This window comes from Mesoplodon densirostris, chromosome 12 (assembly GCF_025265405.1).
Source record: "Mesoplodon densirostris isolate mMesDen1 chromosome 12, mMesDen1 primary haplotype, whole genome shotgun sequence".
In the NCBI taxonomy this organism is placed as follows: Eukaryota; Metazoa; Chordata; class Mammalia; order Artiodactyla; family Ziphiidae; genus Mesoplodon; species Mesoplodon densirostris.
The window spans coordinates 89,679,995-89,697,106 of NC_082672.1; the positions used below are offsets into that span (position 1 = coordinate 89,679,995).

At 42.3% G+C, this 17,112-nt stretch overlaps 2 protein-coding genes across 6 annotated transcripts in view; one reads left to right on the forward strand and one right to left on the reverse strand.

Annotated features, from left to right (window-relative positions):
• The window catches only part of UBE3D (ubiquitin protein ligase E3D), a 232,058-nt gene extending 225,970 nt beyond the window's left edge, over positions 1-6,088 (reverse strand). For 2 of the 3 annotated variants that reach the window (XM_060114861.1, XM_060114863.1), the window contains exon 1: positions 5,915-6,080. In XM_060114861.1, coding sequence (XP_059970844.1) covers positions 5,915-5,991 — 77 coding nt within the window. In that variant the 5' untranslated portion in view covers positions 5,992-6,080. Of the gene's footprint in view, positions 1-5,914 lie in introns of all 3 variants that reach the window. The other variant, XM_060114864.1, reaches the window with a different exon arrangement.
• Positions 6,089-8,842: 2,754 nt separating this feature from the next.
• Positions 8,843-17,112, forward strand: part of DOP1A (DOP1 leucine zipper like protein A) — a 111,153-nt gene continuing 102,883 nt past the window's right edge. For all 3 annotated transcript variants that reach the window (XM_060115076.1, XM_060115078.1, XM_060115079.1), the window contains exon 1: positions 8,843-8,930. The gene's annotated coding sequence lies outside the window, so the exon portion shown is untranslated. The remainder of the gene's footprint in view (positions 8,931-17,112) is intronic.

Consider the following 17,112-nt stretch of genomic DNA (forward strand, 5'->3'; position numbering starts at 1 on the left):
TATGAATTTTGAGGGAAAAGAAACATTCAGTCCGTAACAGAGCCCAAGCAAGGGAGGAGAGTGTCGACACCGAGTGGGGGGAAGGGGAGCGGCAAAGGATGCCAGCGGAAGATTAACTGCATAGAGTGGAACAGACCAAGTAAATACATGTCATGAGGATAATGGAATCCAGGATTCTCACTGTGCGAGAACAGCTACAAAGAGGGAAAGGGAGAAAACCAGAATGGATCCTATGGTGGTAGACTAGAATCTAAAATACCTGGGTGAAGTCATGGTTTCCAATGCATATAAATAGAGACAGTAATATAGATATATAGATATATATGTATGTGTATTATGATATATTTACAAACACACACATATACATGCATACATAAACGCAATACATATGTCATACACACACACTCTAGTTCTGTCTACTAGTGGGTCTGGGAGAAGTGACACGCCAATAGTAATGAGCACACTCTGTGCCCAGATCTTCGTTTCTAAAGGTCATTTTCAACTTAAAAACAAAATGAACAGAAATGGAACAAAACACGGTTCCTTGGAAAAATAACTACATCCAGGGCTGGGACAGGAAAAGAATGAGATGAGTCTGAGCCTGGCATATCTTGCTGTGCAACTAAGAAGAAATCAAAGAATGTCAAAACAAACAAACAAAAAACCAAAAACACGGAAAGCATCTTGAAGGGACTCCCCCTGGCCCCATCTGGTTGTTATTTGAGAAAAAAGTAACCCACTGAATGAAACAGAGCTATGGGTCCATACTGATATGAATAAATGAATGACTATACTTCAATTTAAAATAATAATAAATAAATGAATAAAAGGAAGGTATGATGAGGAACAGGGCATTTACTTAGTCTCAATTAACACTTATTTATAATGAAGAAAAAATGCAGGATTCCCTGGTGGCTCAGTGGTTGAGAGTCTGCCAGCCGATGCAGGGGACACGGGTTCCTGCCCCAGTCCGGGAAGATCCCACATGCCGCAGAGCTGGCCGCTGGGCCTGCACGTCCGGAGCCTGTGCTCCGCAACGGGAGAGGCCACAACAGTGAGAGGCCCGTGTACCGCAAAAAACAAACAAACAAAGAAAAAAAGGGCAATTTATGGTGGAGAAGCCTGGCAGATACCACCTTATTTAAGTTCTCAAAGTTAACGTGAACTGTAATGGAACAAATCAAAACCATGTGCCACCTGAGAGGATGCAATGAGAACACAGAATCAATTTTGTGATATTCCTGCCAAAGATGTATAACCTGAATGTAATCTTGAGGAAACATAAGACAAAACCAAATGGAGGAATAGTCTACAAAATAACTGGGCTGTAATCTTCGAAAGTGTCGGGATCATTAAAGTCAAGGAAACTGAGGACCTCTTCCAGATTGAAAAACGAAGGAAACATGAGGATGCAATGCATGATTCTGAGCTGGATTCCTTTGTATTACAGATATTAAGTAGACAACTGGAAACACTGGAATAAGGTCTGAGTATAAGATGGCCGTAACACATTTCCCAATTTTGAGGGTTGCATGCTGGTTTTGTAGGAGAACGTCTTTATTTGTAGGAAATCCACAGTAACGTATTCAGGAGTGACAGAAACTTACTCTCAAGTTTGAAATTATTCCAAAACAAAGTGTTTGAGACCCTCATTGCCCACACTTTTTATATGTGAGGCTTTTGTCACTATTCTCTTGTATTCTTTCAGGTGGCACACCCTGCTCAAAACCATCTAATAACCTCACATCTCAACTCTGAGTCCAAGCTAAGGTCCTTTCAATGGTCCCTAAGACCCAGTAATATACTAGAGGCAATTGTTAACATTCCAGGCATTTTGCAAGCCAGTTGACCTCACTTTGGTAGTTTGATGTCATCTATGGTGAAAGTATCCCCACCACAGGAATCAGTAAGTGCTGCAAATCAGGAAGAATGTTTTTGTCTGTCTGGTTTTCCTGGAGAGCAGGTCATTGAACATTTTCCAGCACACCACTGCAAGACCCTTTACTAGGTGCTCCACCAGCCCACCTACATCTCTCTGAACTAGGCACCACCTCATACTTTCTGTTCTCTCACAGGGCAACAGTCTTCCACTGGGAATAATACAGTCCCAGACCTCACCCCTTTCAGTTTATTGCTCCACTGTTGCTTTCTCATTCAGAATAAGGGGTTGGAATTTTTTTTCCCTACCCCCTTTTCTATTTTATTTTCTGCTAGGTACATATCTCTATTCACTATAACATATATAAATATTTGTGTATTTTCTGCCTACCTCTTGCCACCATTAGACTGTAAGCTCAATGAGAGCAAGCATTTTTGTCTTTGCTTTGTTGTTAGTGTTCACAGCCATATAACCAGCACTAGAATCTGAGTTTTGGGCCCTAGAATAGGAACTCAGTAAACGTCTGTGAATTTAATAAATGAATGGCCAAGGTTTATCCCAGGAATGCTAAGATGGCTTAATATAAATAGACTGTTTCTAATGCAATTCACAGAAGTAAAGACTAAAGGAAAAAATATGACCATCACAATACACGTAGAAATCATTAAGGAAAACACAGTATCTATTCATGATGAAAACCCTTAGTAAACTAGGAATAGAAAGGAACTATGGGACTTCCCTGGTGGCGCAGTGGTTAGGAGTCTGCCTGCCAATGCAGGGGACGTGGGTTCAAGCCCTGGTCCAGGAGGATCCCACATGCTGTGGAGCAACTGGCCCCGTGCGCCACAACTACTGAGCCTGCACTCTAGAGCCCGCGAGCCACAACTGCTGAGCCCGCGTGCCACAACTGCTGAAGCCCGCGCGCCTAGAGCCCGAGCTCCGCAACAAGAGAAGCCACCACAGTGAGAAGCCCGCACACCACAGGGAAGAGTAGTCCCCACTTGCTGCAACCAGAGAAAGCTGAGCGCAGCAACAAAGACCCAACGCAGCCAAAAATAAAGAAATAAATTTATTAAAACAAAAAGAAAGGAACTATGCAGTCTACCAAACAGATTCGCCAAAAGTCAACATCATCACACCCAATGATGAAATGCTAGAAGCAGTTCTTTTAAGATTAGGGAAAGAATAAAAATCATATCATTTACATTAACTGCAAATAGACTAAAAATTCTAATTAAAATGCAGAGATTGTCAGAATGGATTTTTAAAAACTCCGCCCAGTACATGCTTTTAAAATTTTACATATAAAGACACAAGTTGAGAGTAAAAGGGTAGAAAAAGGCACACCATGCAAACAATATAGTCAGCTGATTTCCGACAAAGACATTTGAGTTTTATCAGTGGAAGAAATGACAGCCTTTTAACTAATGGTGATGGAACAACTGGGCATCCTTATAGAAAAGCAATGAACTTTGACCCCTACCTCATGCCAAATACAAAAACTAATTTGACATAATCACAGACCTAAATGTAAAAGCTAAAACTACGTAACTCCTAGAAAATAAGCATAGGAAAAAAATCTCACAAGCTGGAGGTAGGCAAAGATTTCTTAAGGACACAAAAAACACTAATCATTAAAGAAAAAAATGCAGTAAACTGGATTTCATAATAATTAAGATGTTCTGTTCATCAAAAGACACAACTAAGAAAATGAAAAGTTACAGATTGGGAGAAAATATTCACATACTCACAGGCATAAATGAAAAAGGTCTTGTTTCCAGACTATATAAAAAACTATTTAAATTCAACGATAAGACAAACAACTTGATATTAGAAGACACTTGACAAAGGAACATATAGGAATGACCAAAAAGCAAATGAAAAGGTACTCAACATTATTAATCAGGGAAATGCAAATTAAAATGACAATGAGATACTACTTTATACCATCAGAATAGCTAAATCGAAGACTGACAACACTAAATGCAAACGAGAATGTGAAGCCATTAGAATTCATTTTTTTCTGGTTAGACTGTAAACTGGTACAATCACTTTGGAGAACTGTTCAATGGTTTCTCATAAAGTAAAGCCCCCGTCTACCCTATGACCCAGCAAAAATACTTACACAAAAATGTATGGCAGCTTTGGGAATTCCCTGGCAGTCCAGTGGTTAGGACTCCACGCTCTCACTGCCGAGGGCTCCGGGCTCAATCCCCGGTGGGGGAACTAAGATCCAGCAAGCCACACAGTGTGGCCAAAAACCACAAAAATGTATGGAAGCTTTATTCATAACAAGCAAGCTCTAGAAACACACAAAATATCCAGCAATAGATGAATGGATAAATGGATTGTCGTATATTCATACAGTGGAAAACCACTCAGCAGGAAAAGAAGAATGGTCTATTGATATATGCAATGACATAGATGAAACATGAATCTCGCAAACACTGTTGAAGGAAAGCAGCCAGAAACAAACAAGTACATATTGTATGACTCCATTTATACATAGTTCAAGAACTGGCAAGCTAATCGTTGTTGAATGAAATCAGAACAGTGGCTGCTTTTAGGGTTGGGGAAATTGACTGGTGATGAAGCTCAACAGCCAAAGACCACCAGGGACAAAACAGGAGTCCAGCAAAGTTAGGTTTCTTAACATGCTGAAAGAAGGGAGAGTTATCCAGGGGAACCATGAAGGGCCCCTTTGACGAGAGAAAGGAGGGAGGTTGTCTTGTTTCGCTTTGTGTAAGGTGTGGGCTCCGAATAACCTTACAAGGTGAATTTGAGTTGGACGTGCAGCACTTATTTGAACTCATGATTTGAGAAAGGGCGGGGGAGGACGCAGGGGAGAAAGAGAGAAAGAAGAGTAATAAACATCGTCCCCATTTTACAATTGAAAACATTCAAATTAAAGGATTCTACTCTGGGGGCTTCCCTGGTGGCGCAGTGGTTGAGAGTCCGCCTGCCGATGCAGGGGGACACGGGTTCGTGCCCCGGTCCGGGAAGATCCCACATGCCGCGGAGCGGCTGGGCCCGTGAGCCATGGCCGCTGAGCCTGCGCGTCCGGAGCCTGTGCTCCGCAACGGGAGAGGCCACAGCAGTGAGAGGCCCGCGTACCGGTAAAAAAAAAAAAAAAAAAAAAGGATTCTACTCTGGTGAAGAAGCTAGGATTGAATCCAGTTCTCAGGCCAAATCCAAAACTGCCACACCAGACATCCGGCTGGTTTCAGGAAAAGAGAAGGCCTTAGCGCATCAGTCTATCTCAGAGTGGTGCTGTGTAATAAAACGTTCGGGATTTTAACGTCTAATTTACTCTGTTTGAAACAGTGGTCACAAGGGAATCGTCGAGGTCCCATATACTACCAAACCAAAAAAAAAAGAGAACACTTTTCCTAAGTTTCTTGTTTGTGTAATGAATAGCAAGTTAAACGCGTGCAGACTTCTCACTGGAACTCCCAATATGAATAAAAGAATGAGCTCCAATAAGTCTGCAACCTTGGTTAGTCGTTTACTGAACACACGTTTACTGAACCCGTGCGTCCGTTCCTTTGCATAGAGAACAGTTTGGGGAGGAAAAAATAACACCGGAGTTTATTTACAAAACAGGAAGCTCTCACATTGGAACAGATTTCTTACAACGAGGATTCCAAAGAGGCAATCAAAACATTTTTTGCACTGTTTTGTTGGAAACGCAGGGCACTGTCAACGGTGTGGTACATTAGGTATCCTCAAACTTTAATGTGCACCTGAATCCCGGGAAACGTGTTAAAATCTAAGTTCTGATTCAGTAGCGCTGATGTGGAGCTAAGACAACGCATTTCTAAAAAGTTCCCAGGTGATGCTGAGATTGCCAGCCGAGGGGCGACTGGGGGCGCGCGCGGGGGCGAGTAACTCCACTTTGAGTAATCCAGAAGCTCTAAGCAACTGGAAAAAAGAAATTCAAAAACCCGTCCTTCCGAGGGAGGCGGGAGCCTGCCCGGGCAGCCGAAAAGCGAGCTAGGCTGCGCCTGGGAGCCCGCACTCCACCGCCCGCCTTACCCCAGGATCAGCAGGGCGCTCTGCAGCCGTCTCCGCACCTCCAGGAACACGCGCGCCTCCGCCGCAGCCGCCGCCATGGCGGGCACCCAGCCAGGGGCTCCGGCGACCCTGGGCACCAGGGCCGGAAAGGGGCTGCACGTGCGGCCCAAGCCGGAGCAGGAGCAGCCAGCGGCGTCGGTGTGGGCGGCGCGGGCCTCCGGGACCCGGAGGTCGGCTGCCCGCCAGCCCACAGCGCCATCTGCCGGGAGAAGAGCGTGCCGCCACGAGGACTCCATCTGGGGGGCGTGGCAGTTTCAAATCCCGGCTTTGGGTCTGAGCGCGGAGAAAGATGGGCGGGGGGGCGGGGGGCGCCGAAGTGTCCTCCTTCGGTGCCACCTGATGCATCTGGCTCCCTGGAAATGACCTTCAAAGTCAGACCCCCAGTGCAGTGCTTTGGGTAGCGTGGGTAGGGAGGAGACTGGACGAGAAGGAGATGCTGGAGCGGGGTCGGTATAGCCGGGCACTGTCCCCAGGAGGCCAGAGAGCTGAATTCCCCACCCCAAACACACTGTATCTTGGATTTTTTTGTTTTTGTTTTAATGAACTACGGTCGGTTTTTTTGTTTTTTCTGTTTTTTAGTGAACGCTAGTCGGCCGTTTGGTAGCTCTGTCTGAGGAAACAAATGTCCGGGACTGACGTGGCATTGCTTCTCAATTTAGACCCAGTCGCTCCAGGATGGAAACGGTTGCAAAAATGTGAGAGGTTTTCTGTTATCTATGCAGAAGAGAGTGTGGTTAAATCCAGTATCATGAAGCACAGGATCAATCATTCCCATAACTTTTGAAAAGAGGAAGATGAGAATGACTCCATATGTACATTTCTGCTCTTCACTTTTGCAAAAGTAAAAACTGACTCAGGGAAGTTGTACTATCATTGCTACTAGAAGATGTTTTTGGAAAGTTTGACCCAGTAAAGAAAAGGATCTAATACAATGTAAGTACTTATCGTGGGAAAATATTAAAATATAAGGCCATGGTATTATTATAATGAAAATTCTTTTCAAACAAGAGGCTTTAAAAAATAGAAACAATGACTGCTTGTATGTAGAAAATCGTATGTTTATTGATTTTCTACTTTATCATTTCAACGTCACAATTATCACACACCAAACGTATTAATTTGAAGATTTTCCAAATAAATAATAAAGCCATGTCCCTAGAGATACTAGTTTAAGACAGTTTTTCTAAAATCTATATTTGGTGTTTTTAAAGTTTATTGTTTGGCCTCACAAATTCCTGTATCCATCAGAATAATTAAAAATCATGGATGGAGGTAACACAATTAAAAGAATTAAGTTGACTGCTGTTTCATCTCAATGGTGATGAAGCGTGATGGTTTTGATGGAAGACATTTTCACATATTAAGATGTAGGGAAGTCATTCTGGCTTATACAAGGTTTAACTTGAACTTTAGGCTAACCCAAACAGCCTATTTGTGGCCTATTAAATATGCATTGAGGACTTCCCTGGCGGTCCAGTGGTTAAGACTCTGTGCTTCCACTGCAGGGGACGTGGGTTCAATCCCTGGTCTCAGAACTAAGATCCTATATGCCACCTGGCATGGCCAAAAAAAAAAAAAAAAAAAAAAAAGCATCGTGCATCTACTTTAACCATTAAAGAAGACATGCATTAAAAAAAATGGAGTAACTGTGGTTCAGGCATTCCAAATGGAGCCAAGGTGGTCATTGTGGACATAGTTTCAGACACATTCTTGTATTACTGAGAACTTAAATTTTCTTAACTGCATCCGACTCAAGGACGCCACCAGCCATTCTCAGAACAATATCTGCTAGCAGCTGCCAGCTGCAAACTTATAGTCTCAAGGTCTCCCCTTGTAACTACGCAACCGTTTCAGACCCCAACCAATCCTTACGTAACAGGCACCCGTACTTCTTGCCGGCTCCAATCCTAATTCTTGACAAATAATTTATGTAATTTGGGGCCTTTTGCCTTTATAAGCTGCCCCCATTTTGTAGTCCAGTGGAACACAATTCAAGTGCTTCTTCAACCTGTGTCTCCCAGGCTATAGTCCTCAATTTGGCTTAAATAAAACTCTTTCTTCTTCCTAATGTATATGATATATTTGTTTATTGATTATTTCCCTCCACAATTTCGACTCCTTATGCCTTCCACCTTTAATTCTCAAAGTTATTAAGTGCCTAAATACTGACACATTATATTGAAATATAACTTTTTTTTTTTTTCTTTGTGGGCCACTCGTCTTGCGAGATCTTAGTTCCCCGACCAGGGATTGATTGTGGGCCACGGCAGTGGAAGCGTGCAGTCCTAACCACTGGACCACCAGGGAACTCCCTACATACCATTCTTAACACAGCATGCTCTTCATAATTGATGTTTCATTATTTTTAAGAATTGTTATATTTCATGTATTCATGTATTTCACATTCGCAAAAGAAATCAACCATTTTTTTCACCCTACATTTTAGGCAAAAGGGTGCAATTCTTGTAACAACATGATTCTAGGGTTCTAGAATGAAAATATCTCCTAATGTGGTAACAACTATTTGTCTCCTAACTTCACAAATCTTTTAACCTCTCTGTGCTTGGGGTTCCTTAATATTGAGGAATTAAACAATTAGTTAAACAATTTAAACAAATACTTAAATAATATTTAAAAGCTATTTTCAACTCCTAGCATCCCTTCCATCTCTCCACCCATCATGATGGGGCTGGCGCGTCCACTCCCTGCTACACCCCTTTCCAGGTCCACTCCCTCAATTGATGGTGATGGGCCGCTTCCCCGACAGTCCGCTTGAGGGCGCTGTGGCTACAGCTAGCGCCGGGAGGCAAGGAGCGGACCGGGGGCGGGGATCGAGGGCCGAGGACGTCGACGCCGGCGTGGGCGCGAGCGCGGTGCACGCCGGGAGCTGTCACTAGGCCCTCCGGCTCCTGGCCTCCGTGTCGCTGCCGCGGTTGCCAGGAGAGCGGCGCCGGCAGGGAGCGGCCGAGCCCGGCAGGTAACAGCGTCTCCGCCCCCAGCGCGGTCGCGAGGCCGGCAGCCGACCCCGAGCGGCCTGCTTGGCCCGGCTCGTTCCCGAGCCGCCGGGACGCCCCGCGGGTCGGCTAATGGGTTGGGGGATGTTGCTGCCCCGGCCCCGCCTGAACTCGCGAAGCCGGCCGGCCGCCCTCTGGTTTCCGTGGAGGCGGGAGCTGCGCGGGGACCGGCGGGCAGGGGCCGGGCGGCGGCGCCGCGAGGAAGGCCGGGGCCGGCGGGGCCGGAGGCGGGGATGGGGCGTCGGGTGACCGGGCCGAGCCTCCTGCGCAGGGGCCGCACGGTGCGCGAGGTTGGGGTGGAAGTCGCACCTGTGCGATGAGAGCGCGCGGATGCACTTCTGTGTTGGCGGAATCGAGGCTTCGTGCGGCCTCATGCATCTGGGGGGTTGGTTTAGGATTGAGGAGACACAAATGCCCGCCCTGGTTCATATTACATGCGGGGGGTTGGAAAGGAGTGTAGAAGTTTATTAGAGGAAGTCAGATCAGTTATAAGGAAGTTGTTAACAATCATCACCTTTGATTCCCGAGACTTTTAAAGTTGCAACATAACAATAGTCGCTTTCCATTCTCGGAGGGGGAAGGGGAGTGGCACACAACTACTTTTTTTAAAGCTAAGTAATTTGTGTTTTGATTATTCTTACACTTTCTTAGAGTTCTGTGGAGTTTGAGAAATATAAAGATTGGAAAAATCTGATTTGGAGATTGCAGTTAAAGCAATCAAAACTTTTTTTGTGATTACAAAAAAGATAGGAAACTAAGTTTTTGCCTGAGAAATAAACCCCGAACTATAGAAAGACAAAATCCTTCAATTTCGATGTTGTTGGCTGTCTTGATGTAGACATAAGCTAAGGTCTCGCATTTTACTGTGGATAACATATGTTAGCTTTATGTTGTAAGTAACTCTCCACCTGATAAACAACAGTGATTTTGTTGAGTTGACAGAAGTTATAACAAGAGTAAATTAAAACCAGTTGTAGGACAAATGCTTTATTTTAAAGTGATTACTTTCAGCCACCCTGAACTAAATTATTACCCAGAATTACTAAACAATAGATCTCCAGGTGACCCTGATTATCAGGAACCCGAGACTCAAAGAATTAAAAACATCTAAGTTAATACACAAGCCTGGAAATGTAACACCATAACCAAAATGTTAAATGTAAAGTAAATGTTGTTAATTAAATGTTTGACTATATGCAGTCAAAGGAGTCCTATTTAATAGTGAAACTAGTGGAAAGAACTCTTGCCTGGGAAGGAGAGATTTCATTCAAGTCCTCTGTTCTCCTGATGACCAGGTGTGATCTCTCTAGGCCTCAGATTTGTCATCGGTTTAAGGGAATTTCATAGGTTCACATTTTTCCAAACTGTTTCCCCTGAACACTGTTCTGAATCCATTAATACTCTTACTGCCCCAAAACAGTGTTCCATGGCAAATAATTTGGGAGCACATTGGTTTACATCAGGCTTAACTTCTGATTTACTTTTAACCGCAAGACTTCTCAAAACCTTTACTACTGTACTAATACGCACATACGCCTCCAGGGTGTAAGCTTCCCGGGGAAGGTTATCCAAGCATTTCCTAAACTTACCTGTCCAGAGAGCACATTTTCTCATGGCCAAGCTATTAACGTCTCCTAGGGTATAATTACATAGAATACCAATTTGAAAATTACTGTAGTTGAGCTGAGTCCCCTTTCAGCTCTAAAATTCCCTACATTATATGTTTCTATGGTGTTCAGCTTAAGCTTGGTGGACCATGAAGATCTAGTGGCAACTCACTAGACCAAAAGGCTTATATGTGCCTTAGTAGGATATTGAGGATTCACATAGGTTTCTGTGAGCCTTAATGCTTTAATTTATGGTGGAAGAGTATCATCTTTTTTCTGGTCTCTTGATGCTTTTCTATAACTATAATTAATTCAAGTTTGGAATTTGATTTTATGGTCAAGTTATTGATTTTATTAAGAATGCCATTATAAAGTTCCAAAAGTAAAGACTTGTTGATAATTGCATTGTTGTTTTACAGTGATTCCACTTTCTAGTCATGAATTCTTAACCTATGGAATGTGATAAAAGCCACTTGAAATGTACTTAATAACTAAATAATTTTAAGAGCTTAGATCATTGAAAAGAGTTAAAGGTTAGGGGCTTTCCTGGTGGCGCAGTGGTTGAGAGTCTACCTGCCGATGCAGGGGACATGGGTTCGTGCCCCGGTCCGGGAAGATCCCACATGCCGCGGAGTGGCTGGGCCCGTGAGCCATGGCCACTGAGCCTGTGCTCCGCAACGGGAGAGGCCACAACAGTGAGAGCCCCGCATACCGGGAAAAAAAAAAAAAAAAGAGTTATAGGTTAAAATGTAAATATTAAGGCAGTTATTTGTAAACTGCTTACAAACAAGGTCTGTGTTGAATACAATCTCAAATCATTTTGCTAAATTCCGTCAGGTGTCAGTAGCACACAACCTGTGTGGCTACTTCTGTTTATTCTTTGTTACTTTGTTAGGGGTGAGTACTGTTAATGTGCTCCTTTGAAGGGGTGGGGAACAGTACATTTAATTATAATAGGTAAGCCTTAATTCAGGTAAGTTCTGTCCCTGAAATGAAACTATTAAGTAGAAGTATGGAGCTGCGATTTTTGTGTAATAGCTAACAGCTTTTGTTGAAAATTTATTATATGAAAATAAATACTTTTTTTTTTTTTTTTTTTTTTGCGGTACGCGGGCCTCTCACTGTTGTGGCCTCTCCCGTTGCGGAGCACAGGCTCCGGACGCGCAGGCTCAGCGGCCATGGCTCACGGGCCCAGCCGCTCCGCGGCATGTGGGATCCTCCCAGACCGGGGCACGAACCCGTGTCCCCTGCATCGGCAGGCGGACTCACAACCACTGCACCACCAGGGAAGCCCCGAAAATAAGTACTTTTGATCCCCCTGTCTGAATTGGGATTTCCCTTCTCCTTATTGTGTTTACCTCCCCTTCCCAAACTATCCAAGCCTGAAACCTCAATGATTTTCTTTGCATAGGTCAAAGATACGGTATCACACTTATCAAGGAAAAATGTACATGTAATAATGTACACTCGTTTTATGTGTACGTTATTTATTTATTTTTTGCGGTACGCGGGCCTCTCACTGCCGTGGCCTCTCCCGTTGCAGAGCACGGGCTCCAGATGCGCAGGCCCAGCAGCCATGGCTCACGGGCCCAGCCGCTCCACGGCATGTGGGATCCTCCTGGACCAGGGCATGAACCCGCGTACCCTGTGTTGGCAGGTGGACTCTCAACCACTGCACCACCAGGGAAGCCCCTATGTGTACATTATATACACACCCATGTACCCACCACCACAGTCAAGATTTAGAACATGTCACACACCACTCAGGCCTGTATTGTTATGCTTTTGTTCTCTTTGAATGTTCTCCCTGTCTCTGCATGTCTAAATCATACCTGTTAAGTTCTAGCTTAAATGCCACCTTGTCTGTGAATCCTTTAATTACCTCATTTTGAAGTTATTACCTTCTTTTCTGACTTTCCTGTTTACATTTCTTTGAACACCTTTTTGTCCTTCATGATGGCAAAACCAACGGCATGCTCGTAGTAGGCAGTTATATTTGTTGACCAAATAGAAAGTGTAGTATTTCTCAAACTTGACTAAGTCATTCTTGTATCATCTTCAGAATTTTGGCCATATCTGCATACTTCCTGTATACTTACTTTCTTCATATTTATCAATGTAATTATTAACATAATTTTAAAGGAAACTTGAAGTAACCACCATAAATAAAAAGCAGGTATCCGAGATTTCCTGATGTAGTCAGAGGAATTGAAAGAGAATGAAGGGAGAAGAACTTCCTCGCTTGATTCAGTGACACTTAGCCCTGTCCTTGGGCCCCATACAATCTTCTCCCATCTGATTGGTGGTCAAAATTTGGGAGATACTGGCTTAATCAGGGCCTGAGAATTCCTTAGAATTTTATCTGTGAAAGAACTTGGAAATAAAGCCTCAGTTGCAAATTAAAAGGTGTACTAAGTTTCATCTTTGTATTGCATTTTTAAAGTTAAATAGGATCATTATTGAATCGTAAATGTCTATTTTCTTCAAAAATGTTTTTAATATTAGTCATTACTTTTACAAATAAAACATCTTTTTGTTATTATGGTACATTAGCTTTAAGATAAACGTTTGACTGTAGAGAAATAAACCTAAATTTAAAACCAGTTAAAACCTTTGATATGACAAAGTGATGACTGTTGATTCAGGAGTGATGAAATGTTAATAATATGTTTATCTGGCAAAGCTCCTATAAGAGTAGATGAGGTAGTAAACTTAAAAGAGTCTGATAGGGCTTCCCTGGTGGCGCAGTGGTTGAGAGTCCGCCTGCCGATGCAGGGGATACGGGTTCGTGCCCCGGTCTGGGGGGATCCCACATGCCGCGGAGCGGCTGGGCCCGTGAGCCATGGCCGCTGGGCCTGAGCGTCCGGAGCCTGTGCTCCGCAATGGGGGAGGCCACAACGGTGAGAGGCCCGCGTACAGCAAAAAAAAAAAAAAGAGTCTGATAATCTCCTCAACTTCTTCCTCTCATCAATTCTCAAGTTTGAGCTGCATATTTTTATTTCCATCTTGCAGAAGACATTTCTAGGCTTTTTTCTTCTGAGGTAATGAAAAATTCTCCTCTCTTAATGGAGTTTTATATGAACAGGAAAGAAAATAAATTCCCTACTCTTGTTCTATAAAATATACTCTGTATCTCAACTTGCTGACGTTATTTACTGGTATATATCTATATTATGCACTTAGTGTTTAAATTGCCATTGTTTCGTGTTTATGAACAAAGAGTTTAGGTAAATAGACCATTTAGTTCCGTGCTACCATTTTCCAAAAACTACTTTACCTGAGTGGTAATACTAGGTAATCTAAAGTTCTGGGATGCACCCTCAGTTTGGAAATAAGACAAGAGCCCTTTGGATGAATAGTTTTTATTTCAAAAAAAAACCTTCACCCAAGCAAGTAGTTTCTTTCCTGTGTCTGTACTATAAAATAAAGCAGCATTATAGAAGCAGTGCAAATAAATTCATATCATTTAAAAGTGACAGCTGACTGTAATCCGAAAAACTATAAAAGCATAGCAGGCTTAGTCCTTTGCATTATACATATAAATAGCCCTACGTTTCCAGTTGCTTTTGCTTGTGCTGTTATTTTATGACAAAATACAGTAAAGTATCAGCCACCCGAAACCCTTAGTATATGCGTTATTGTGATCAATCAAATTTTCCAGATAGCTGGAATTTTTTAGATTACATACCATAAATGCCGTCCCATTCTGTAGTTGTTAACATGATGAAGAGTCATCACTTGGCTCAGTGGCTTCTCATATGCACTTACCTGTCTTACAGTGTGTCTCAATTTTTTTTTGCATTTCTAATTGTTTTTTTATTGAATATTGATGTACAATATTCTATAAGTTACAGGTGTACAATATAGTGATTCACAATTTTAAGTTATACTCCACTTATAGTCATTATAAGATATTGGCTGTAGTCCCCGTGTTGTACAATATATCCTTGTATATTATTCCATACATAATAGTTTGTACCTCTTAATCCCCTACCCCTGTTGTCCCTCCCCCTGCCCTGTCCCCACTGGTAACCTCTAGTTTGTTCTCTGTATCTGTGAGTCTGCTTCTTTTTTGTCATATTCACTAGTTTGTTGTACTTTTTAGATGCCACATATAAGTGATATCATACAGTATTTGTCTTTCTCTGACTTATTTCACTTAGCATAATGCCCTCCAGGTCCATTCATGTTGCTGCAAATTGCAAAATTTCATTCTCTTTTTATGACTGAGTATTCCATTGTGTTCCATACATGTACCACATCTTCTTTAACCATTCATCTGTTGATGAACACTTAGGTTGCTTTCATATCTTGGCAATTATAAATAATGCTGTTCTGAACATTGGGGTACATGTATCTTTTCCAGTTAGTGGGGTTTTTCCTCAGATATATACCCAGGAGTGGAATTGCTGGATCATATTTTTATAATATTGCTGGTTCTATTTTTAGTTTTTTGAGAAACCTCCATACTGTTTTTCATAGTGGCTGCACCAATTTACACTCCCAGTGTAAAAGTGTTCTCTTTTCTCCACATCCTCACCAATATTTGTTATTTGTGTTCTTTTTTTTTTTTTTGGCTGCATTGGGTCTTCGTTGCTGCATGTGGGCTTTCTCTAGTTTTGGTGAGTGTGGGCTGCTCTTCGTTGCGGTGCGCGGGCTTCTCACTGCAGTAGCTTCTCTTGTTGCTGAGCACGGGCTCTAGGCACGTGGGCTTCAGTAGTTTTGGCTCATGGGCTCTAGAGTGAAGACTCAGTAGTTGTGGCACACGGGCTTAGTTGCTCCACAGCATGTGGGATCTTCCTGGACCAGTGCTCGAACCCGTGTCCCCTGCATTGGCAGGTGGATTCTTAACCACTGCGCCACCAGGGAAGCCCCTATTTGTGTTCTTTTTGGTGATAGCCATTCTGACAGGTGCGAGGTGATATCTCATTGTGGTTTTGATTTGCATTTCCCTGATGATTAGCAATGGTGAGCATCTTTTCATGTTCCTGTTGGCCATCTGCATTTCTTCTTTGGAAAAATGTGTGTTTAGTTCTTCTGCCCATTTTTAAATCAGGTTGTTGTTTTTTTTGATGTTGAGTTGTATGAGCTGTTTATATACGTTGGATATTAACCTCTTATCAGTCATAACATTTGCAAATATTTTCTCCCATTCAGTAGATTGTCTTTTTGTTTTGTGGATGATTTCCTTTGCTGTGCAAAAGCTTTTAAGTTTGATTAGGTCCCATTTTTTTATTTTTACTTTTATTTCCTTTGCTTTAGAGACAGATCCAAAAAAAATATTGGTACGATTTATGTCAAAGAGTGTTCTGCCTATGTTTTCCTCTAGGAGTTTTATAGTGTCTGGCCTTACATTTAGGTCTTTAATCCATTTTGAGTTTATTTTGTATATGGTGTTAGAGAATGTTCTAATTTCATTCTTTTACATGTAGCGGTCCAGTTTTCCCAGCACCACTTATTGAAGAGACCATCTTTTCTCCAGTGTACATTCTTGCCTCCTTTTTCATCAAATAACTGACCATAGATGCATAGGTTTATTTCTGGGTGCTCTATTCTGTTCCATTGATCTATTTGTTTTTTCTACCATAGCATACTGTTTTGATGACTGTAGCTTTGTAGTATAGTCTGAAGTCAGGGAGTCTGATTCCTCCAGCACCGTTTTTCTTTCTCAAGATTGTTTTGGCTATTTGGGGTCTTTTGTGTTTCCATAAAAATTTTAAAATTGTCCTAGTTCTTTAAAAAAATGCCATTGGTATTTTGATAGGGATTGCATTGAATCTGTAGACTGCCTTGGGTAGTATGATCAATTTAACAACATTAACAATGTTGAGGTTAAACAATTGTAAAGTTTCCTTGACAGAGGTTTTTCTCCTGAGGAAAAAATGAAAATATGGTACTTGCTTTAAAGTTGTCTGTCATGTTCAAAGAAGAATAAATATTTAAATGACTTCCATACTGTATACCACCAGTTTCATAGGTGTTACACCAGTTAATCAGGATTTCACCCTTGAGCCTGAATGAGGGGTTCCAGCAGAATTACTTATCTTTTTTTTTTAATGGCAACTGGCATTTTACTGGAAGGCTGTCTTCAAAACTCTTTGCTCCAAGCCTACCTGATTCTATAATTTGAAGCTGCCAATTTTACTTGATCTGTTAACTACTTTTTAAATTACAGCTTTTAAGTTATAATAAAGGTGTGGTTTAAAAAGGAATATATTATTTGAGAATAAACTTTTTAGTTTTCTTTTGCTACGTAACATTATCTCAAAATGTAATGACTTGAAACAACAATATAAATCTCAGGAGGGATTGGGGAGCCGTTTGTCTCTGAGCTTCTGGCTTGAGATTTTGTGAGGTTGCAGTCATCTCGAGATTTAATTGGGATTGGAGAACCCCCTTCCCAAGTGGCTCACTCACCTACTGGGAAGTTCTTTCTGTTTGTTGAAGGGAGGTCTCAGTTCCTCCCACAGGGGCCTCCCCACAGGGCTGCTTGAATGTCCTTTTGGCATAAAGGCTAGCTTGCCCCAGAATAAGAGAT